We start from the raw sequence: 24884 nt of genomic DNA on the forward strand, positions 1-24884 counted from the left end.
GTTGAGTACCTGACCTCAGCTCTGCTGCTGTGTTGACTGTCAGAGGCCAGACCAGGCACGTTCTCAGAGAGGGACATCTGTGCAAATGCAGCTCCTAACAATCAGCTTTTTATTTATATAAAAAAAAAATGATAGCAGCCAGGGCGCAGGTTACCTCCCCTCTCAATTGCTTTTGGTGCATGCTCCAGGAAGCTAAAATCACTATTTGGAGCGAAATAATTCACAAGAATAGGTTGCAAATAATTTTAGCTGTGTGCTGTAACACTGCACGTTCCACACAATTGTAACTCCGTAGGCTGGCAATTGGTGTGTCTGCAAGGGAAAGTAATTTTCCAAACCTTTGCTTTTAATTATGGAAGCTGCGTCATTGTGAAACTCTCGAGCTTTAATGACAGTGCGTATCTTTAGGATGTGTATATTTTTGCCTGCAGTTGCGGGAGCTGGAGGACAAATATGCAGAGTGTATGGAGATGTTGCATGAGGCACAGGAGGAAATAAAGAACCTGCGGAACAAAACCATGCCAAACAGCACACCGCGACGTTACCATTCACTGGGCCTCTTCCCTTTGGTAAATATAAACGAGCAGAGAAAATGCATTTGTGATCATCCATTTACAATACAATTGGTTTAGCAATGGCACATTCAGGTGCTAGTGTTATTCTGGCTTCCATTTGTCTAATACATTGTTGGCTTTAGTCTGGTTAGGTGTCCAGAAGAAACCTGACAGTTCAGCTGAACACCGCATAATAATTTTGAAGTGCCCGAACCAAAATGTTGTTGATGTGCTTCTAAGTTTCACAGGCCTTTTCTCTTAATTAAACATCATCATCTTAGGCTGTCCCTCGGGGTCGAGGATGACTTGCTTCCACACTTAAAAGTGAGTTCTCAGGTGACCGAAGAGTCCAATACGCAACCTACAGTCTCTGTCACAGGTGGGCCAGAGGGTGATAGGGGGAATGGGTGTGTGGGCTGCCATGCCCACCTCTCGCTGTTGACACTTGGCCTCAGCTAGCCCTTGGCGATGACACTCAAGGCGGTCAGCACCTTCCCAGATGCTTTCCATCAACTTCGGGCAGTAATGGGCCAGGGATTCCCGGATGTCGGTGGGGATGTTGCACATTTTAAAGGAGGCTTTGAGGGTGTCCTCGAAGCGTTTCCTCTGCCCCTCCTGGGGCTCACTCGCCGTGTTGAAGCTCCGAGTAGAGCGTTTGTTTCGGGAGTTTCATGTCAGGCACGTGGACGATGTGGCCTGCCCAGCGGAGCTGATCGAGCGTGGTCAATGCTGCGATGCTGGGGATTTTGGCCTGAGCGAGAACATTGACATCGGTGTGCCTATCCTGCCAATGGATGTGCAGGATCTTGCGGAGGCTGTGCTGGTGGTGGTACTTCAGAGATTTGAGGTGCCTGCTGTACATAGCCCACACCTCTGATCCACATAGGAGGGCGGGTGTCACTACTGCAATGTAGACCATGAGCTTGGTGCCAGACTCGAGGTCCTGGTTTTCAAACACTCTCTTCCTCGGGCAGTTGAAGGCTGCGCTGGTGCACTGAAGGCGATGTTGAACCTTGTGGATGACAGAGGATGGGACTGCCTAGGATCTGGCCTGCAGGCGGCAGAGGTTGAACAGGTTCTCGCTTGTTCTGTGGTTTAGCTCCACTCCAGCGGGAAGCTTGCTGAGGGTGAGATGGAACATTGCGGCAAGGAAGACTGAGAAGAGTGTCGGTGCAATGATGCAGCCATGCTTGACCCCAGTCCAAACATGAGTTGGGTCTGTGGTGGATCCATTGGGCAGGATCACAACTTGGGTGTCATTGTGGAGTAAGTAGAGGATGGTGACAAACATTTGGGGGCAGCCGAAACGGAGGAAGTTGCTTCATAATCCTTTGCAGTTGACAGTGTTGAAGGCTTTTGTGAGGCCAAAAAAGGCCATGTACAAGGGTTGGTGCTGTTCCCTGCATTTCTCTTGCAGTTGCCGTGCAGTGAAGATCATGTCTGTTATGCCCCTTAATGGGTGGAATCCACATTGTGACTGTGGGAGGAGCTCTTCAGCCACAGGGAGAAGGCAATCGAGGAGGATTCCTGCAATGACCTTCCCAGTGGCCCCACAGCAGGGAGGTTCCTCTATAGTTACCACAGTCGGACTTGTTACCTTTCTTGAAGATGGTCACGTGGTTACAGTGCCTCTGAGATCTCCTGCTATGCTCTCCTTCCAGATAAGGGAGATGAGGCCATGTATTCAGGCCAATAGTGCTTCTCCGCCATGCTTCGGTGGGGGTTCCATCTGCTCCTGATGCCTTGTTGCTCTTTAGCTGTCGATTGGCCTTTTCTACCTCCGTGCCTTGTTGGGGTTGTGCTGAAATGGTGGTGGGTAGCATGCTGCGGGATGGAGTCGAGGACTCGCATCGAACAGTCTCTGTTAAGATCATCTTCGAAGTGCTCCTTCCGGCGGGTGCTGACTGCCTCTCTGTCCTTGATGAGCACCTCTCCGTTCTTATGCAAAAGACATCTCGAGGTTAAGCCACTTAATGTCTGCACCAAATTCTTCTCTTCTGGTTTCATGAATCAAATTTGGATATGACAGTTCCTTAGTGTCCTTGTTTAGAACTAGTAGGTCTAACAATATGAAGTTCAGGTTTTGAATTTTTTCTGAGAACTGGAATTTACTACTCGATATATTTCCTGTTCACAGGTTAGCATTGCAAGCCCATTGTTCCGGGTAAATTATTAAACAGCTAAAACACCCAGTTAGAGTCCGAACACCATCTGCATATCTGTTAGGTCTCTCTTCATGTTACAGACTTTAGTGAAACAACCAAAATCTACTTCAGGATTACAAGATAAATTAGCCATGTTCCTTGTTGGGAATGTTGTCAACAAACTTAGTTTGGACTCTTATCAAGTTCATCCCTTATCGTACGCCAGCAATATAGTTTCTACTGCTGTAAAACCTATATCAAATATGCTGGTCTCTGTATATTTGCATTAAGTTTGGGATTTGATGTCTGTTGTGTTACTGCCTTGAGATAATCTTTCATTGGATCAGCTTTACTCTGCTTGCAGAAAAATAAGTCTGTAACTGGTGCATTTAAACCATTTAGCTTTAAAATTAAAAATTAACATTGACTGTGGTCCACCTTTTAAGCTTCTGACGTCAATTAACTGTCTTGTTTAATGTTAGAAAACACCCACCATTTCCCCAGCCACTATATCATGTTATGCACTCCCCTGGTGAGACAGTAGTGTTAATGGGTAGTCGAGGTTTCTGCCACCAGCTGCTGTAAAATCTGGTGCCAAAACTCCAACTATAACTGGAGCATTCGATGGAAAATTGCGCACGTTCCCATTAATGGAGCCACAAGGAAGGAAATTCCAATGGTGCTATTGAAGAACTCCCCTCTCCGCCCCCCCCCGCTACTGTCCCAGCATCAGCTTTGGTTTTCTTATGAACCTTTGTGCCATCTCCTGAGCCCTCCCAGGCCCAAATTGCAGTGACCAAATGGACAACTCGCTTGCCCAGGAGCAAAAGTATGTCCCGCAAATGCAACCTTTCACTTTTTTTTGGTTGTCAAAATAATATCCTTCTTAAATTCTACCTGGCCAACCTTCGTGATAAGTCACTTCCGTTTGTAATTGTTACCTTTTCATAGCATTTACTGTAATTGTTTATAGTTCAAAGTGCTCTCATAGATTTGTTAAAATCAGCTTTAGGAGTTTTGAAGTAATCGCTAACTACCATAGGTAAGCTTGGCTTAAAATGTTGTGCCTTTTCAATATTTTGTTAAATGGCTACAATTATAGCAAGACCTCCTGACTCTTATATTTTGACCCTTTTGTGACGTTGGCCAACATGTCATTTGCCTTCCTAATTGCTAGCTGTAACTGCATGCTAACTTTCTGTTTCACTTGTATGAGATCACCCAGATCCCTCTGATTGTTGTGATGTGGCAGATAATGTCTGCCCAGGCGGACCAAACCCACGAGGAAAACTTGGTCACGCCATCACAAAGGTTTTGCAATTTGGGTTTATTACGAGATGTGTGCACTGAATTCAGAAGTGATAAGTCGACCAAGACCTTCAAAGATTTTAAAAATTAAATTAAAATATTTATTAAAATAAAAGATGTCAAGCACATACATAAGACTACAATTACTACAACAATAACTCCTAAGATTCCTAATTAACCTGATTTCCAGTTATACTCCCTTTTAAGGCAATGGTCCAGAAATAGATTTTAGATTTAAAACAAACTCAAAGTTAACAACACAATACCCTGGACAGTTGAATTCCGAATGGCTTTTCCCCAAATTTCAGTTTCGTTAGACTTATACACAAATGCTGGAGGTTTCATTAAGGTTATTTCACGCACTCCTGTTAGATCTTGCATAGCCTCCTCACACATAATCTTTCATTCTCCTTTATATATGTTTATCTCTTTCTAATATGTCAATTCTATTGCTCCATATGCCTTTGAAACTCTTATCTCCCTCATAATACAAAAAATTTCATATAATAAATATTGCTAGTAACGTTTGGGAAAAACATTCCTTAGCCTTGCTTATCTGGCTAGTTGTAAACAAATTTTGATCCCTTTGAAATCCAAATATCCCTTCATTTATCTAAAAATGCAAATTCCCTTCACCTCTTACATGCTAAGCCAGCATCCATGTTTACTCATTAGCATGTCCAGCACCTAGTTGCTTCTGATGATTTTAAACTTGCAGTCTGCTTGACTACAAAATGTAATTAAACCACACAGACAGAGCCAACTATACCTACCCCCATAAACCTACTTCATAATAAACCAGAAAAATATTATGAAAAAGATGTTAGTTTCATGACAACATCAACAGTCTAAAAACAAAAAACTGTGGATGCTGGAAATCCAAAACAAAAACAGAATTACCTGGAAAAACTCAGCAGGTCTGACAGCATCGGCGGAGAAACGTCAAATCTTTTCTTCTCCGCCAATGCTGCCAGCCCTGCTGAGTTTTTCCATCAACAGTCTAAAGCTGGTCGGGCCCACTTGTGGTCCAGGAAGGCACCTCTGCTTGCTTTCTGCAAACATGGATACTACAGGGCCTTTGGAAGGGCCCCAGCTGTGATTTCTAGGGTAAGCAAAGACAGCCCACTGGCCACTCACATGATTAGGCTTTGCTGCATCCTGAACCATGGCTTTTGCGAACTGGCAGAGCGATTAACCCTTTGTTGAAGTGCTCAGAGATTCCAAATGCTTGAAGAATGGGGGGAATATTAGCTAAGGAACCTTGATTTGCCCAAGGTATTAAAAAATGTGCTGCTTTGAGGTTAAGAAACTGGTTTAAGAGAAGCAATTAAGAAAACTTTAGTCCAGTGGTTCACTATGATGTTGCATTTTCTCGACCTTCTGTCTTGCATGGCAGTGGCTAAGTGCTGCAGGACTTATGTATGATTTAGCTCGAAACCTGGAAATGTATATTTACTTTTAAACCCTTTTCCACATTGGAGAGCAAAACATTGGCATGACTTGTTTGACCAAATTGAACTGGGGAAATATAGGGGAGTGTGTTTCTCTGTGACAGTTCGCTTAGTCCTCTGCACGTTTCTAAGTGATTCACGTTTTTAATTTTATTCAACAGGATTCTTTAGCAGCTGAAATTGAAGGGTCGATGAGGAAAGAACTCCAGATGGACAACTCACCTGCCCAGGAGCAAAAGTATGTCCTGAAAATGCAACCTTTTAACTTTTTTTGGTTGTCAGAAAAATTATCCTCCTCAAATTCTACCTGGTCGCCCTTCATGATAAGTCTCTTCCGTTTGTAATCCTTCCCTTTCATATGACTTACTATAATTGTGTATGGTTCAAAGCGCTGTCACAGATTTGTTAAAATCAGCTTCAGTGGGTGGGGTTTTCCGACTCTTGCCCTACCCCATTGCCGGGATCAACCGGCCCTGCCGAATTTTGGCTGGGCTGCGGCGGGGCTGAAAAATCCTGACTGATATTTTGAAGCGTTTGCTAACTACTGTAGGTGAGCTTGACTTAAAATGTCATTTCACTTTTTTTGTTAAATAACTGCAATTATAGCAAGACTTCCTGACTCTTGTATTTCAACCCCCTTGTGACATTGTCCAATATGCCATCTGAATCCCTAATTGCTGGCTGTAGCTGCATGCCAGCTTCCTTGTGTTTCTTGTACAAGGTCACGCAGATCTCTCCCTGAACATCAATGTTTAAAAGATTTTCACCACTTAAAAAATATTCTGATTTTCTACTCCTACAACTGATGTGAATAACCTCACATTTCCCTACATTGTACTCCATTGCCCACTCACCTAACCGGTCTATATTTTGTTGTGACCTCTTGGTGTGCACCCCTCACAGCATTCTGGCCCAGCTTGGTGTCTTCAGCAAACTTGGATACATCATTCTCGATTGTTTTATCTAAGTCATTGATCTAGACACAAATATTTATGTATAAAAATTACCCAGCTTTGAGACACAATAGAATGCACTGCAGCAGGAGGAGCCAAAATCTAAAAACATTGAACTTACAAGCTGGTGGTTGTAAATGTCGTTCAACACATTTCCAAAAGATGCTGGCAAAATGCTCCCCTGTTGGGGTTAATGCAGAATCCACTGCCAATGAAACGTTAGAGAAAAACTGATTTTTCATAACAGTGGAATTTGAGTTTTTAAAAAAAATCTGTGTTAGCTCTAGTATATTCCTGCTCTCTGATTCAATATTAAAAAAAAAAAGCAAACGTGATGGGTATCACAGTTGATGGTTAAAATGGCCAACCAGTATCCCCTACAGACAAGTTTTAAATGTGTGCACTTCAGGTGGAGACAAGTTGGCTTCGGTTGCTATTGCTTGTCCCTTCACCACGCATCGTCACCCACCCCCCCCCCCCACCACCACCACCACCACCACCACCACCCACATCCTCCTGCTTACTATGTTCTCCCAACCCAGCTGCCTTCCCCACCCACATCCCACTCCCCCAACCCACCCAACCATTCACTAACATATTGACAACTGTTGAATAAAGTCACCTTTGCTGTTGCCACCTCTGGAATTAATACCCCAGCACAAATCTGTGCCTTCAGGGTAGGAGCAGTAATGGTAGTAAACTACAAGTCTCAAAACAATCCTAGAGGTTGAAGTTTGAAAATGCTTGTAGCATATACTTTGATGTTTAGGCTCTTGCCATTCCAGGCACAATGGATTCTGTTTTTTTTTTAATTCAGAAACCTATCAGATCCAAGCTAGTAGTTCAATTTCAAAGAATAAGTGAAATCTTTTGAAGGTGAAGGACCTCTCCATGTTTGCATGAGGAGTTACCATTGACCAGAAACTGATCTAGACCAGCCAGACACATGCTGTGGCTGCAAGAGCAGGTCAGAGGCTGGGAATCCTGTGGCAAATAATTCACCTCCTGACTACCCAAAGCCTGTCCACCATCTACAAGCACAAGTAAGGAGTGTGATAGAGTACTCTCCACTTGCCTGGATGAGTGCAGCTCCAACAGCACTCGAAGCTCAACACAATCCAGGACAAAACAGTATGCTCGATTGGCACCCCATCCACCTCCATTAAACATTCACTTCCTCCACAACTGACACACAGTGGCAGCAGTGTGTTCCACCTACAAGATGCACAAGCAGCCCACCAAGACTCCTTTGACAGGGCATAGACCATAAGACATAGGAGCAGAAGTAGGCCATTCAGCCCATCATGTCTGCTCTGCAATTCAATGAGATCATGGCTGATCTTATCCTCAACTCCACTTTCCTGCCTTTTCCTCATAAACCCTCGACTCCCTTACTGATTAAAAATCTGTCTATCTCCAGCCTTGAATATACTTAACCCAGCATCTACAACCCTCTGTGGTAAAGAATTCCACAGATTCACTACCCACTGAGAGAAGAAATTCCTCCTCATTTCTGTTTTAAATGGGTGCCCTCTTTGAGATTATGCTGTCTGGTCCTAGACTCTCCCACAAGGGGAACAAACCTCTCAGCATCTATCCTGTCAGAATCTTAAGAATCTTGTATGTTTCAATAAGGTCAGCACCTTCCAAACCCATGACCTCCACCACCTAGAAGGACAAGGGCAGCAGATGCATGGGAACCCCACCACCTGCAGGCTCCCCTCCAAGTCACTGACCATCCTGACTTGGAACAATGACACTGTTCCTTCACTGTTGCTAGGTCAAAATCTTGGAATTCCCTTCCTCACAGCACTGCGGATATACCTAGACCACATAGACTGCAGCAGTTCAAGAAGGCAGCTCACCACCACCTTTATTAAGGGCAATTATGGATGCGCAATAAATCCTGGCCTAGTAAGCGATGCCCAGATTCCATGAATGAGTTTTTAAAAATGAAGTCCTTATTTTGCACTTAGGTTGGAGAGGGAATATGCTGAACTCTTCAATGTTTGGGGCAGTGTATAATTTCATTTACAAGTGCGAGTACACTGGAGTATTGTGTGTATATGAATCTTCTGACCCATGTCACTAAATTAAATTACTATTTACCGTGAGTTACATACCTTGCCTAGTTTACACAGTGAGGGATGTAGTGCATTATTTGGGAGTAGCACTGTCAGCTAGCATGTTGCAATTAAGTAGAGTTTGATGCCCCAGTTAAGTCACTGAGCTAGTATGGTCTGATATGAATATGACTCATAGTTTCTGTATTCCTTGTGTAAACAAGTAAGTAATTAAATACAGCAGAAGCTTGGCTATTCATTCCTTTTATTTGTTCAGAGGCTGTGGGCGTCACTGGCTAGGCCAGCATTTATTGCCCTTGTTCAGAGGGCATTTAAGAGTGGGTCTGGAGTCACATGTAGGCCAAACCAGTTAAGGATGGCAGGTTTCCTTCCCTAAAGAGACATAGGGTTTTTACGACAGTCAGCAATGGTTTCATAGTCAGACTTTCAATTGCATTCAAATTTTACCTTCTGCTGTGGTGGGATTCGAACCCAGGTCCCTGGATTACTAGTCTTGTGACAATATCATCATACCCTTCAAGTATCAAAGTAGTTCTGCTGTACGACTTGTACCCTGTACAGGGCATGAAGTGATGTTTTAATTAATGCAATTTTTGTTGTTGTGGAGATACATTTATCTGCTGAAGGAAAGTATGTTCTCTTGTGCCCATGCCGATCCTCCTATCAGCAATAGTGCTTGTATATACATCGCATTTTTTTTTAAAAAAAAGCTTGAACAATCTGCCCTTTTGAAACATGCACATTGTATCATCTCTGAATACCGCCAAAAAGACACATTTCCACAATTTTAATTGAGGTTATTCATTTCAAAAATAAACTTGCTGACGTCTTTTGAATGAGATGTGAAACCGAGACCCTGCCTGCCCCCTCAAGTGCCCCCAAAAATCCCATGACACTATTTTGAAGAGCAGGGGAATGATCCAGTATGTCCTGGCCAACACTTATCTTTCACTCAACTTCAATAAAAAAAAACAGATTACCTGGTCATTATCACATTGCTGTTTGTGGGAACTTGCTGTGCGCAAACTAGTTGGCTGTGTTTCCTACATTACGCTACACTTCAAAAAAATACTTCAGTGGGCCGTAAAGTCCCTGCGGATGTCCTGCAGTATTGGAAGGTGCTATATAAATGTAAGTCTTTTCTTCACGACTCTATGCTCTTTAAGGTCTTACAGTGGCTTCTTCAACATTTCCCTCACTAGCCTCAAAATAAAATTGAGTGAGATACTTTGTTTCACTTGCCAAAATTATTTAAACGTTAGAATAAAACAACAAAATCATTGTCTGGGATAAAAGAGAAGCATTGCTAATAATGACGCATTTTGTTTCGTTGTGGGGGGGAAGAAATACACCAACAAAAATTTTAAGATGCCACACCTACCTTGACACAAATCTTGCCTTTGTGTCCGTAGACTGCCAAATTGTGGAGCTGCGCAGTCCCTGCTTTGTTATTACAGATTTATTTGTGGTTCAGTTGTTAGTGAAGGGAGGGATATGTAGATGTGCAATTTACACCACACTGCGCGCTCAGCACTTTCTGTACATGTGTGCCAAGCACAGCAGCGATTGTATTGTTAACAGCTCTATTGTTCCTGCAGACATCAGCAGAAGCGAGTGTTTGAAACTGTGCGCACGGTGAATCAAGCGGTGAGGCAAAGATCCCAGGCACCATCACCAATGAATATCCCAGGATCTAACCAGTCCTCTGCAATGAACTCTGGCTTCTCGAGTTGTGTCAGCACTCCCCGGTCTAGCTTCTATGGTAGCGACATCACCAACATAGTCATAGACAACAAGACTAACAGCATCATTTTAGAAACTGAATCGTCTGAAATAGGGTAAGAGAATTAGACTGAGATCTGGATTTCTTTTTGGTTCAGATCATTTCAAAGAGAAAGGCATTGCACCATGCCTTAGTCTATTTAGAGATGTGGTAGGCTTGTGTGAGTGAAGCATATCGTCACAGTACGTCAAAACAATCCTTTTTTTTTTATATTCCATTAAATAGGAGCTTTTCAGAAAGTGGACCAGGCAATGCTGGTCAGTGTTAAAGCATGCTGTCCCTAGGGAAGAAAGTCAAATCCAATTTAACTGAGATCATCTATTTATAATTTGTTCAAAACATTAGATAATGCCTGCAGCTGAGGTTTTCATCTGCACACACTACAGTGTTACACCAGACTTGTGCCCCATTGTATCCCTGAGGACATTGAATTCAGTTTAAGTACCTCATTTTTAGCCTTTTGCTGCCAAAATCTAAAATTATCCAGGAGTAAAAAGAAATTGCATTTGATCCTATCTTCCAGCACCGTTGTGCCCCAATAATGGTCACTGCTTTCTGGAGGGGGAAGATTGGGTGAGGGTCAGACATGTTTGGAATAGTACAAGTGGAGGACAGGAGTGCGCTTAATGCATAAGACAACAAAGTGGTTCATGTTGCCTGCCAGTAAGTTGGAGGTTTCAAAAGTAATTACGCATGAATCCCAATGCTAAAAAGTGTGAGGTGACATATTTTGGCAGGAGGGAGAATTTAAGATTTAATTTAGGATGTAAATGTGTTGGAAGTGGTTCAGAGAAGGTTTACCAGATGGGCAGGTTGTCTTATGAGGACAGGCTGGACAGATTAGGCTTGTATTCGCTGGAGTTAGAAGAGTATTATGACACAGCTGATGGTAAATGCTGAACTGTTCAAATCCCAAACGGAAACTTGAAACAACTGTCATAACCCATTTTTGCAATTTGTATGTTTCGTGATGCAGGCTTTGAATTCAGTTATAATAAGACCACCGAGTCTCCAAGAGGTTTTTACAAAACTAAATTAAACATTTATTAATTAAAAGATTGTAAGCACATACGTATGTCTACAAATTACTACTATAATAACGTCTAAAAATCCCCTAATTAACCTGACTCCCAGTTGCACTTCCATAATGGCAACAGTATAAAACAGATTTAAACAGTCTCATAACAAGGCACACTCTAGACAGTCACATTCAAAATGAGTTTCTTTCAGCTCTGGGTCCTTGCAGACAGCGGCTTGATACTTATAGGCTAGAGGCTTTAGATCTTAGAATCCCTCCTCTTTTATCAGCAGCAACAATAATTTTACATATCTTCCTCTTTGAATGCAAATTCTCATTGTATCACGAGGTTTTTTGATACAATGAGAATTTGCATTAAAGGAGGAAAATAAACAATAAACTAGAACTTTATTTTAAAATAATTTCCAATAACATTATCGACATTATTATATCATCTTGACAAAGAGCAAGAGGCGACCTGATTGAAACACATAAGATCCTGAGGAGATTTGATGGTGGATATGGAGAGGATGTTTCCTCTTGTGGGAGAATCTAGAACTAGGGATTGCTGTTTAAAAATAAGGGATCGCCTATTTAAAGCAGATGAGGCAAAAAAAAATTCTGAGGGTTGAGTGTCTTTGGAACTCTTTTCCTGAAAAAGTGGTGGAAGCAGAGTCTTTGAATATTTTTAAGGCAGAGGTGAATAGGTTCTTGGTAAGCAAGAGGGTAGGTGAGATGCAGATTTGAGGTTACTAGCAGGTTAGCCATGGTGTAATTAAATGGCAGAGCAGGCTCAAGGGGCTGAATGGCCTACTGCTCCTTGCTTTTATGTTTGTAATCTTAAATTGCATTGTGCAGGCATGATGGGCTGAATGGCCTCTTTCTGAGCTGTAACTTTTCTATGGTTACAAAGAGGGAGATGGGGATGTTTGTGTGCAAATCTTTTGAATGTGGCAACACAAGTAAACACAGCAGCTAATAATGGGATCCTGGGATTTATAATTAGAGGCACAGAGTACAAAAGCCAAGAGGTTACACCAAACCTATATAAAAAGTTCAGCCCCACCTGGAGTAATGTGTTCAATTCTGGGCACAGAGTGTGAACCTTTTGGAGTGGCTACAGAGGAGACTTTCTAAAGGGGTAAGGAATTACCGTTATGTGGCTAGATTGGAGAAGCTGGGGTTGCTCTTCATAAAGCAGGGAAGGCTAAGAGGAGATTCGATAGAGGTGTTTAAAATCATGAACGGTTCAGATCGAGTAAGTGGAGAGAAACTCTTTCCAGTGGCTGAAGGGTTGATGATGATAAGGGTACAAATTTAAGGTGGTTTGAAAAATAACCAGGGATGATTGGAGGAAATGAAAGCAGAAAATGCGGGAAACACTCAGCAGGACAGGCAAAATCTGTGGAGAGGGGAACACTAATGTTTCTTCTGATGAAGGTCGCCAACCTAAAACATTAACTCTGTTTCTCTCTCTACCACTGTTGCCTGACCTGATGAATATTCCCAGAATTTTCTGCTTTTATTTGGATTGCCAGAGCCCACAACACTTTACTTTTGTGACATGAGAGGTTTTCTTTAATGCAGTGGATGGTTAGGATTTGGGGTGTACTGCCTGATAGGGTAGTAAGTAAATTCAGATCCAATATTATTCCTCAATTGGGAATTGTATAAATATTTGAAGGAGAAAATGTTTCGGGGATTGGGGAAAGAATGGGGAAGTGGGATTTGCTGGGGTGCACTTTGAAAGAGCTGGCACAGACTTGATGGGCCTCCTTCAGTGCTGTACCAGTCTATGATTCTAAGCATGCCTTTGGTTTTGACATGCTGGCACTGATCTGAGATGGTTAAAGCTCTGTGGGATTATGCAAAACTGAAATGTTGAATTATTCAATTAATTAGCACTAATTAAACAGTGAAGTAAATCATTTTTCCCCTCCCCTTTCGCTTGTTGGTACAAATCACTTCCATCTGCCTTGAGCAGGATTTCGTTCATTCATGCTCTGTTCTTGTGAAATTTTGGGATTGACCCTCTTTGTAAACAGCTCAGCCACTTGAATATCAGCACATCAGCATGTGGCTGATCCCGCACTGACTGATAACTAAATACACTTTCAGGCCAGTGAAATTGGCCTGACATTGACAAAAGAATGACTGCTGTTCAGTGCTGGGTGAAAAGGGAGGGATGCTGGAGCAGTGTTCCTCCAACATAACCTGTTTAATGAACCTTTTTTAAATTTTGGATTTACCCAGCGTTGAGGAGCAAGTTGCACTAGTTTCTTGCATGGATTGTGGCCAAAATGTCCCACACAATCTGAGGCCTCTTAGCGTACCCGTTGAGAATACTACTAGCAGGTACTGCAGTGATGTACAAACATGAAGAGGATGCGTTATAGGATCATAAGAAATAGGAGCAGCAGTAGACCATTCAGCCCATCGAGCCTGCTCTGCCACTCAATAAGATCATGGCTGTTGTGATTGTTATGTCCAAAGTAATTGCTTTGTTGAGTGCTGGATTTGATCTCGAGTCCCTGAAGTGTTGAAGGGAGATTGTACCAACCTTTATTTTGCTCACACAGGACTAGGGTTTTTTGCGTGGCTCGCATTGACTGCTGAAATACTGACGATAGTGGCTTTATTTCACTCTTCCATTTCAGAAATGAGGACAAAGATAAGAAGCTAGGGCAACCAGGGACCCCTGGCTCCAGGGATTTACAGGCAGCTCTTCGGCGTCTCTCTCTTAGGCGAGAGAACTACCTCTGCGAAAGGAGATTTTTTGAGGACGAGCGGGAGAGGAAGTTGCAAGAGTTGGCAGAAAAGGGGGAGATCTCGAGTGGCTCTGCAACGCCGACGGAAAGCATCATGTCTTTAGGAACCAACCTCTCTGGAATATCTGATTTCACAAGGTTTTCAGGAATGTCTTTCAGCAGCCGGTCATACCTGCCAGAAAAACTGCAGATTGTGAAGCCCTTGGAAGGTGATGCGAAGCAACGCTCTCTTTATGTGCTGGTCTTCGACACTCTTTGGTCTCTAATGCACCATAAAAAATCAGGAGCCCTTTGTACCAATTATTCTTTCTATTTCAGAGATAGCCAGCCACGATGTTGGTTTGAGGTCCTCTGAAATAATCCTGCCTTTTTGACCCTTTTGAGAATTGTTGCAGTACTTACCATTGATGGAAAATGAACCAAATTTTTTAACATTAAAGGAACTGCCGTCAGCTATATTGGTTAAAATACTGCCTGTTTGTTCTGAACCTTTCACTACTCTTGATTAGCAAGCCATCAGCCATCATGTTCATAAACTGCAAAGGAAATTTAGCACTCAATGGGTTAAGTATGAAGGAGTATTTCTGGACCTTAGTCCCTCATGTCTTTTATTTTTAATTTCAAGTCCTTGAAAGAACAGCTTAATTCAGTTATGTATTTATTTTAGAAGATACCTTTGTTATTGTTTGAGACACAAACGCACTTGTTTAATTTGCTTCAACCTTTACAACAATCTTTCAGTTAGGGCTGTCAAGATATAGCGTCACTAATTCATTTATTCTTATTTCAAATAAAAATTGCTTTGAATTTCTGCCTTCTGCTTTGGTTGCTGTCTCTCTCATTGCTATTCTTCCTTCCATTCTATCTTGTTTTTGCCACATATCATTAGGTTTTGATTTTTTTCACTATAGGCTTCAGGCATCGCTTTTGATCTTAAACATTAGACAGTGAAGTATACGTGTGCGTGTGTGTGCGCCCCCGCAGCTGTTGGAGTTAAGCTATCAACAGATTCATGTGTTGAATTATATATGGACAAGTAGAATATCTATTTTTTTATTAAATGTAGTTAGGATTATGTTGGGGAACTTGCACTATTTCCTCATGTATTTAGTTCCTGCCCCAAGTCCTTTTTATATTTAATGTTAATTGTTGACATTGTTTGCCTTTGGGTCAGAATACCATGGAACAGAAAAATATGGATGAAACCTTATTTAAAATCAGACTTACCCAGAGCATAGACCATAGACTAATAACGTGAGCAACAAAGTGCGGCATGGCAACATTTATTCAGTGCTGTGGCAAGGAACTGCTTGTTTCCTTGTGTTTGCTATGCTTAGTGCATAGCAAAGGGTATTATTTAATCAAATGGTTAGAAGTGTGGTTATTGATAGAATTGTAATAAAGTACATGTGAGATTTGTATCTTTGACATCTATGCTGATTGTGTCTTTGTGCAATGATGAAAGAAGGTGCAGCGTATAAATTGCCCCTAGCCTTAATCCTGGCACAGACATCTTGTCCGGATGTTTGGTTGCAAAACAATTGGGTGTTTATACCCAAAAGTGCACTCTCTTTAAGTCTTTTGTCGACTGAATTTCCTTTGCAATGCAATATATGAACATGATTTCTGGAAACTCTTTGTTGGAACTATTTTGTAAATGGGTAACAATCGGGGAAATTCATTGTTTTTCATATATACATGTTTGAAACTACTTCTAGAGTCCTGTGTTTATAAAATGCTGTTGCTTTCAATGGTAATAATATATTATGCAACATAAATGCAGCATTATTCTTGTGTTTAAGAATGGATTTATTGACAATTAATGCACAAAGAAATTTGCGCCAACAGAAGTGTAAATTTGTGACACAGTCTCTTAACAAGCTCCCATGGACTCGAGGCTAGATCTACTGCTTGATAATGCAGTAAGACACATCAACCAAGACAGCCGCAGCTTCTATCCCTGCTTTGTGCTGACTTAGCTCATCTCAGCCATGGCAGAGTTTGGAGCGCTGTAATTGGTCTCTCTGGCCCTAGGGCTCCTGTTCCTGATTGCTATCCAATGACCTTTGCTGAAAATGTTTAGGCTATATATGAGGAGTGATGGCTGGGGACATACTGGAAGGTTATCAGCAACCATGAGGAAAATACCCCAGTGAGAATCGCTACCTTGAGAGAAAAAATCTGGGTGGTGACAGCAGGGGTGGAAGGCAGAAGTAAAAGCTTTCTGTTTTCTGAATTTGACCTTCATCTGAGTGATCGATTAAAAGGGTGATAAAGAAACCAGCAAATATCTTTTAAGAGGCTAGTATTGCATGTGGAGATGGATTAATTTTCTCTCTAACAGTAAGTGTGGGATATCGTGCATTACTGACTTCAACTGGAAATGGACACATCTGTTTGCAGCGACACCTAATATTATCAGAGGGTTGACTTACTGAAGACATTTGTTAGCAAATGGAAAATGTTTCTTTAATATGATTTAAGCATCACTTGTTTTAAGTGTTTATTCTATAATTCATTTGCAATTAATTTTGCATTATTAACTGCTTCGTACTAACTTTGTCCCTAAAAGACTAACACTGAAATGTCATCTAATAATGGAGTTTGCCACAAGTATCCTAAAGGAGGAAAATAAATTGCAATAATATAATTAATAAACTGAAATTATACCTGTGTAGCAATAATAGCATGCTTGCCTCTTAAAAGGTTAAACATCTTGGGATGATAAAATATTTTCAGTTATAAAACCTCAGTGGGGAGGAGGCAGACTTCCAGTATTTCCCTGTCTTCAGTTTGAATGTTCTATTAAATTGATTTAAAAACAATATCTTGTTTTACTTAAAGTAAATGAGTTAATATGGTAAACAGAGCATGCAATATTTGATAAGCTTTTTAGATGAGATGCTTAAAATAACATGTTAACGCAGCAATAATGAATGCATGATTTGGCAGCGTAACCATTTAATTTCACCCACTGCTTAAATCATTATTAATTAACTCTATTTTAATGGTCATCTTATTATATACAATAAATATGATGTGTTTTGTGTTAACAGGTTCAGCAACTTTGCACCACTGGCAGCAACTGGCCCAGCCAAACCTGGGAGGAATCCTTGACCCACGGCCTGGTGTTGTCACCAAGGGCTTCAGGCCTCTGGAGCTGGACACTGAGCAAGTGTACCACTTAACAGATTACGAAGAAGATGAACCCGGTGACCCTTCTTTCCGGGGTCTAGCTACCTCAACCCCGGTACAGCACAGGGAGGCCTCAGGTGAGAGGTCGAATGCACAAGTGCCTGTATCACACAGCAAGACGTTAGTGATGCAGTGTCAGCCAAACACAGTGGATTCACAGGAGTCAGCGGACGGTGATGAGGCTTCTGGTGAGGGAGCATCTCCTGTCACGTAAAAGTACCATTTGACAGGATGCTAAATGTTAGAGGATTTGGTACACGTCAACATGACATCTATATAATATTATGTCTTAAGTGGTGCACATCTGTTCTCAGATTAGTTTCAGATTTAAATAGTAATTTGGTATAGAAACAGGTATTCAACTGGAAACCTTATCTTCCAGTCATTGTTAAAAGCTCTCAATTACAGTTTTATTTATCACTTTTTGAAAACTGCATTTGGAATTTTGCTCCTTATGTTTCTGTTTTTATTCTTCAGACACCCCTACTTCTTCACTCTTTGGTGTGTCGGGATATTATGTATTTCTGGATTTTTATTTGCATATAGCGCCCAGTAGGAAACAGTATATGTCAAATTGGAGGGCTGAAAGTGTATTAAACTGTCTAGGGTAATCTCCTCTTGGGGATCAGATGATAGCTGTAAACGGCTCGAAGCTTTGGTGCCATCACTTGAGCTCAAAGCGATCTATATTGTCTATTGTATAATGCACATAACAAGTCCCTTATTTAACACTGTCAATGTGAAGGCCCAAGGGATATGTCCAAAGTATATGTGCAGGCCAAAAATTGTTCGTTGTTGAAGTGCTGAAAATGAACTAGTTTCTTATTTGGCGTGAAGCTCAGGAAGAGATGTAGATGCTTCAGGCAATACAACTTCACCCAAATTTCCTTTAGTTAAGCCTGTCAGAACTTATTTTAAACATTATACCTTAATTTGTGAGTTTGTCACAAAGGTGAAAATTTCCAACTCCTTGGTGACCGATCTTAACGCACCTCTTATTATAAATTTGCACGCTCTGCCTTTTCAAGGTGAAGGCTCAAGATCATCTCCTAGAGGGAAGGAGGAAGAGAGGAAGGACGGGGAGGGAAAACAATGCTTTAATATAATTATGTTTCTAGTAAGGGGCTTCTCATTTTTTCCTCTTCTATCTTTAAGGCATTGCAGGCTACTTGGATCATAAATATTGGTCGCCCTCTAGCATCTCATGCAATGGCCCACTACTTGTGTATGAACTGTGATAGCCAATGTCGGGAAACTATTTGTGCACGTTACTGCAACTAAGCTAATCTTGCCTTTCCCTGACATTCATATCTGGCCTCTTCTGGTTGTGATCAAGAGCGCGAGCTCTGGCAACTCTTATTTTTTTTAAACTCCCCCTGCATTGCATGGGGCCACTGATGAAATGTGCCATTGAACCTAACACCGCTGCGACTGAGTTCAGCTAATTCAGGACAGACTGGGCATCAGACGCGTTCCTGGTCTTGAGTGGCTTAGCCACACACTGGTTAAAATTGTTGAGCAGTCTCCAGTCAGGATATGCGAATGGGCATTGGCCAGTGGTTTTGTAATCATGTCCCAGTATCAGCTGTTTGCTTCCAGAAAGGAGGAGAGAAAATTAAGCGGTGAGGGAGGGCTCATGTCTTAACCTAGTCTATCATTTGATGGCTACTTTTGTACCAGTAATTATTTTCTTAAAAGCAGATTCATTAGGGTGGGTGTTTCAAAGAAATTTCATATAGGTCAGAATGTGTCGGGTTCCTTTTAAGCGTAACTACTGATTTGCTAACATATGTAACGAGTTATCCGTGGTACCGTAGTTTTGGATTTCGCAACTGTAGGAATTCGATCCTCCCAACTGATGCGACACGAAATACTGACTTCCTTTGCCACTTTAAGAATTATGAGTTTCGCTCTATTTTCTGCTGCTAGCTTTCTCTACAGCTTTTCAAAACTCTCAAGGATTTTCTGCTATGCAAAGATTTCTTTTAATGGATTTTTTTCCTTTAATACGTGATTCGTCCTTTTATGATTTAACTCATATCCCACCTGGAATTGTACTTGATGTATTTTCACTAAAATGTTCCTTGACATTTGTAAGATTTTGGGAAGTCAGAAAAAACCCAGAAAGCAGTGGAAAGCAGGGCTATTGAATTTATTCAAGGCGGAGTTAGACAAATTTTTAATAGACGGAGAGTTGAGGGTTATGGGAGGGGCAGACAGGAAGATGGAATTGAGACTACAACCAGATCAGCCATAATCTTATTGAATGGTGGAGCAGGCTCGAAGGGCTGCATGGCCTACTCCTGCTCCTAAATCCTATTTTCCCAAGTCACCAGTGCAAGGCTAATGCCCCAAATGATAGAATATTCCCCATAGAGTGCACTTTTAAAACCTCATAATACAGGACTGCACTTGTGTTAACTTAGACCATGCTGTTTTTAAAAAGGAAGGAAGAATCTAAATCATTTAGATAAATCAGTAAAGTAAATAGTCTGCACTTACAAGCACACTAGAAAATTAAATGGCAGTGGTTTTTAAAAAAAAGTAATTTCCCTGTCTTTTGCCAGCTATGGGAGTATTGTTCCCACTGCTGCTCTAAATCATTAAGTCTTTTAAGAAAAGGAACTTATCTTTGCTATCCAAAATGCAGGTAGATTTGATCATGTAGATTTGCTGAAAGCAAAAACTATTGTTATTACACCTTAAGTATTATTTAAGAAAACCATGTCTCAGTTTTGATCTACAGATGCTTAGATATGTATCTTCAACAGGGCACTGCCCTTATTGTACAGGAACATTTACGCTCTTTTTAATGTGTCATTTCTCCGATGTAGCTCTGAAGTAACCTGAACATGAGATTCATCTCCATCAATTCCCGAGTGGCTTATGCAATTGTGGCAGAGTTTTTTTTTTTAAGTGTAATTCAATCAGCTTCAGCATGTTCCAAGCCAAGCAATTGATTATTTTCCAGCATCGTTGGATGTGTTGATTTAGGATATTACAGTAATGCGACAATTAAATCAAAGATGAATGCCTTCTACCCCTCCCAATCCAGACAGACCTGAACTCCTGCAGGAAAAGTGTATCCAAATACAAGAATAAGAACAAAATGATATGAGAATTCAGTCACATAAGTTTGGAGTAAAATGGATGACTGGTTTGGGAAGGGTTCCACAATCTGATGTTGACTTTGTCAAGAATTGATTATTAGCTTTGGTAATTGCTGCAATAGCTGCTGATGTGTGTTTTCTGCTGTTTCCCTTTTTCTCCCCCACCCTTACTTCAGTTCACTATCCTGGTAAATGTATGTCCCACACCAGCTCCACCTTTACCTTCACAACCTGCCGCATTCTCCACCCCTCTGATGAACTCGCACAAGTCACTTCAAGGTAAGTGCAGGGCCTTTACACGGGTTAATGTGCCGACAAGCCAATTTCAACATGTCTTTCCTTTTCGTAGCGTGGAGAACTAAGTGCATGGGAAATTGTTGTTGTTTTCTTCGGGAGCGAAGAGCTTGCCTCTGCATCGTAAAATCTTGCCTCCCTCAAAGGAGGTTGTTACCTTTTTTGTCAAGTTTAAAAACGAGATGGGGACTGCAATAGGTTGGACTGGGAATGAAAAAGATGCCTTGAATTCTGACTTCCTTGCTGCCGATGATTCTTTTAAACCTTAAACTACCCTAATTACTGATAAGTTCAATTTGACCCACATAGAATCAAGTGAGGGGGAGAACACAGAATTCTGTCAATGATTTTGAAATCATTCTTGTTAAATTAGGTTTTTATATTTTAGAATGGTCTAAGTGGCCTAAAATCCAAAGCAAACTTATTAATTGCTCCATCCATCTATTATTGCTACAATGCAAAGCCTGTATTTATGTACAAAATCTCTGTTGAAAACCAAAGCATAATGTGAAGGACCCTTGAGAGATAATTCCTGGAATAAATTGATAGAGTTTGCACCACTTAAACAAGACATGGATTTGTAAAACCCATCACTCTTTTTGCTTTAATGTTGATTCTTTTTTGCCTTAATTTTAAGTTTGGAGATTGAGGACATCTTATTTTTCATGGCAGACCTTTGTTCCTCTCCTTGAGGCAAGATTAATGAACTTGGATCTTCCTTCAAATTTTGTCAGTCGTGTACAGGTACTGGACCCCTTATCCAGTGTCTCAAAATCTGGAAGGACCTGAAAGCCAGCTACATTCGAAGCTGACACCCTGGGTAGCAATTTGAATAAAACCCTTTTATTCTTTATTTTTCATACCTTATTTTACACATTATAAGTACATGTTAGGCCTAGGACCCAAAATCTGTAAAATCCCCAAACCCAGTGCACGTTATGCCCCGAGCTTCCCAGATTTGTTACATGTATATCAATTTTTAACCGTGTTCTGGCATCTGGAAACACCGGTATGTGTGCCTCAGAGGCACTTATAGACCCTAGTAAGTGTGCTGATGTAAGAGGTTAAAGACATATTTCAGCTTGACCTGAGGGCTGATATATATGAGATTGCCGTGCTAAGTGACTGAAAGAGAACAGGCCTCCCTTAGTTACGTGATTCTGTCAATGGAATGAGTTGGAAAGCTTTATCAGTGAAGCACAACACAAATGGTAACCCATGTGTTGTCAGAAAAATGCAGTGAGCAGCTCTTTAACAACAAATGATTTTCCACAGGTCTGATGAGGATGATGGAATTGCAGCATGTCATCGCATTTGAGGGCAATGTAGGGCAAGGACTGACCCACTAGGGTGAGATACACTGCCAGTGATACCAAAGCTGGCCCAATAGAGGTGGAAGTGAGGAATGCCGGAATGTGAAAAAATTTACCAAATCTAACCAAATATTTGACCACTGCACTATCTCTAACCTCGTTTCATCTATTGCTAGGATGTCAAGTTAACAGTTGTCTGCTGTTCGACATAGTTTTATTTTTGGTGCATGCAGGCAATCTTTGATGTGTGAAAATTGTAAGAAAATGGTAGGGAAAAATTGGGCAGCAAGTGAATCTTTTCTTCAATGTGCAGAGTGGCCTGGAGCCTTGGCTCTTTATTAGCGGTCGTAAGTATCTGATTATCAGAGTGACCCCCTATTAATGGATGTTGTCTGCGTTTGATGATTTGCGAGTATTAGTAATAAAACATTACTTGTCTGCCGTTTTCCACTAATGAAAATAAAACATAAGAAAGCATGACACAGGAAACAGGGGTTCACCTCATAAGGCTTATTTCTCGCACAGATCAGGTATCATATTTAATCTTTTGCCATTTAATCTTCTGTGGTAAAACTCCATGAAATTTGTCCCTAGTCCCCAAAAGGGGTGGTGATGATGCAGAACTCCAGAATATTCGCCTATCTCAATGCCTTCAAATTGTGTTAGTTCACTGTCCTTCAGATAGCAGCCCTTCCAAGCCCCAGCAGCACAGAAGCCATAGTGCCACATGAAATACTTGATCATCTCAATATGATCTTGCTAAACTCTAATCCCAGCTCCTAACCAGATATCCCTGCAGCTCCTTTTATCTGTTAATTGACACAACGTTGACTTTGCTGTGAGTGCATTCTGTTCATAATAGCAGCAACCTTTGTAAGTGATGGGATGTTTTGAAATCCAGAAGTCACAAATGAATAAATTACCTTCTTACAAGGAAAATAGGCAAATTGTTTTGTACACTGGCCATGTTACATAGGTTGTAACAATATTTGCACTACAGAAGTCTTTGTGCATAAATGTTCCAACCAGCTTGTTTAATTTGCGTAAATGTTCCTTATCTCATAATGTTTTCATTGTGCCACAAGATTGCATGAGCACAGCAAAATAATTACACCTATTTATAAATAAATGTGGATAAGTACCTAGTAATGATTTATGCAGTGGATACAGGATAAGCAGGGCAAATAAACCTTGGCCAGTGTGGTTATCAGTGGCACGTTGAGGCTGATTTCACAGCTGGCTGTGCCCAAGATTAGAAGCAAGTGCTCAAAATCATGAAGGGTCTGGATGGATTAGATGTGGCGAAACTGTGCCCCTTGGCAGAAGGGTTGCAAACCAGAGGCCGCTGATTTAAGACAAATGGCAAAGGAATCAAAGAAGGTGTGAGGAAAATGTTTTTGTGTGTGTGCAGAGAGTGGTTAGGTGCTGGAATGTACTGTTTGAGAGTGTGGTGGAGGCAGCTTTAATGGTGGCTTTGAAAAGAGATTTGGGCAATTATTTGAAGGGAGAAAATTTGCAGGACTACAGGGGTTGGGGTGGGGGATGGTGTGTGAGACTTTGAGTTGCTTTTGTAGAGAGCTGGCACAGGCATGATGTAATATTGCTGTAATATTTCTATGATTCATCAGATGGTCTGTTTATAAACATTTGCTACAAAGAGGAATAAGTGCATGTTTTGGGTCTCGATGGCTTGTAGTGTATTTCTGATAGAAGCATTGTGAAACATCTTTTTTCTTGATTCTAGACATCTTTTTGATTGTGATGTCCTTCTTACAAAATATCTGAAATAATCTATCCAAGATGACCTAATTTCAGGTGTTATTGTGGTTTTCAACATTGTGGTGGGCTGTGTGTTTCATGCCCACACTTCCACACATGGCAGCCTTCAAATCTCAGGTGGACTATGGGAGTGGTGCTGTTTGGAGATCAGAGAAATTTCCCAAAGCGAGGGGTGCAGACTTCTTCCCAGGAAATGTTGTGTTTTGGTCAGGAACTTACTTTGGGAATGAGCTGCTGGCTAAATATCAAAAAGTTGATTTGTGTAGGATCTGTTTGGTTGTAGGGAGGGAGATGTCGACTCACCAGATTGTTACCAGGGCTATAAGAATTAAATTACGAGAGGAAATTGCATAAACTATTCTTGTATCTTCCCTGAATTATGGAACGATCTGATTGAGGTTTCTTTTTTAGAATTTCGAAAGGAATTGATGAAGTGGCAGGAGAAAAAAATGTTTTCTGCTGGCAGATAAGTCTGAGATAAGGTGGCATAACATTAAAATCAGAATCAGGCCATTCAGGACGGGCGTTAGGTGACATTTCTTTGTGCACAGGGTAGCAGAAGTGTGGAACTCTCCCACTAAAAGCAGTAGCTGCTACCTCAATTAATCATTCTAAATCTGCGATCGCTTGATTTTTGTTAGCCAAGTGTATTAAGAGGTAGGAGCTAAAATGTGTTCATGGAGTTAGGGTACAGACCATCCATAATCTCTAAATGGTGGAACAGGCTAAAGGGGCTGAATGGCCTGTTCCTGTTTTCCTCTGGTGGCCTTTCATCTCTTGAACCTGGGTTCAAATCTAGCCCAGAGTGAAGGCTGTCACGTGCAAGTAATTTGGGAAATCTTTGTAGGCAAGAGCTCCCAAAACAAAAACTGCTGGTCATTATTGGTTAAATTTACCATCTTATCAAGGCAGCGGGGGGGCATTTGGTTGGGGGGGGGGTGCAACTTTACACAATGGGCAATGCTAAGTTAAGTATATTCAAGGTGGAGATAGACAGATTTTTAATAAATAAGGGAATCAAGGGTTATGGGGAAAAGGCAGGGAAGTGGAGTTGAGGATTATTGGGTCAGCCATGATCTCATTGAATGGTGGAGCAGACTCGATAGGCTGAATGACCTACTTCTGCTCCC

At 41.3% G+C, this 24884-nt stretch overlaps 1 protein-coding gene across 7 annotated transcripts in view; it reads left to right on the forward strand.

Annotated features, from left to right (window-relative positions):
• trak1a (trafficking protein, kinesin binding 1a) overlaps window positions 1-24884 on the forward strand; it is a 239424-nt gene that overhangs the window by 209504 nt on the left and 5036 nt on the right. For 5 of the 7 annotated variants that reach the window (XM_041183851.1, XM_041183850.1, XM_041183856.1 and 2 more), the window contains 6 exons: window positions 432-569; window positions 5619-5695; window positions 10093-10332; window positions 13953-14272; window positions 17120-17446; window positions 20545-20647. In XM_041183851.1, coding sequence (XP_041039785.1) covers window positions 432-569; window positions 5619-5695; window positions 10093-10332; window positions 13953-14272; window positions 17120-17446; window positions 20545-20647 — 1205 coding nt within the window. The remainder of the gene's footprint in view (window positions 1-431; window positions 570-5618; window positions 5696-10092; window positions 10333-13952; window positions 14273-17119; window positions 17447-20544; window positions 20648-24884) is intronic. The other 2 variants (XM_041183854.1, XM_041183857.1) reach the window with 1 other exon arrangement.

Source organism: Carcharodon carcharias, chromosome 3, assembly GCF_017639515.1.
Source record: "Carcharodon carcharias isolate sCarCar2 chromosome 3, sCarCar2.pri, whole genome shotgun sequence".
Classification (NCBI taxonomy): domain Eukaryota; kingdom Metazoa; phylum Chordata; class Chondrichthyes; order Lamniformes; family Lamnidae; genus Carcharodon; species Carcharodon carcharias.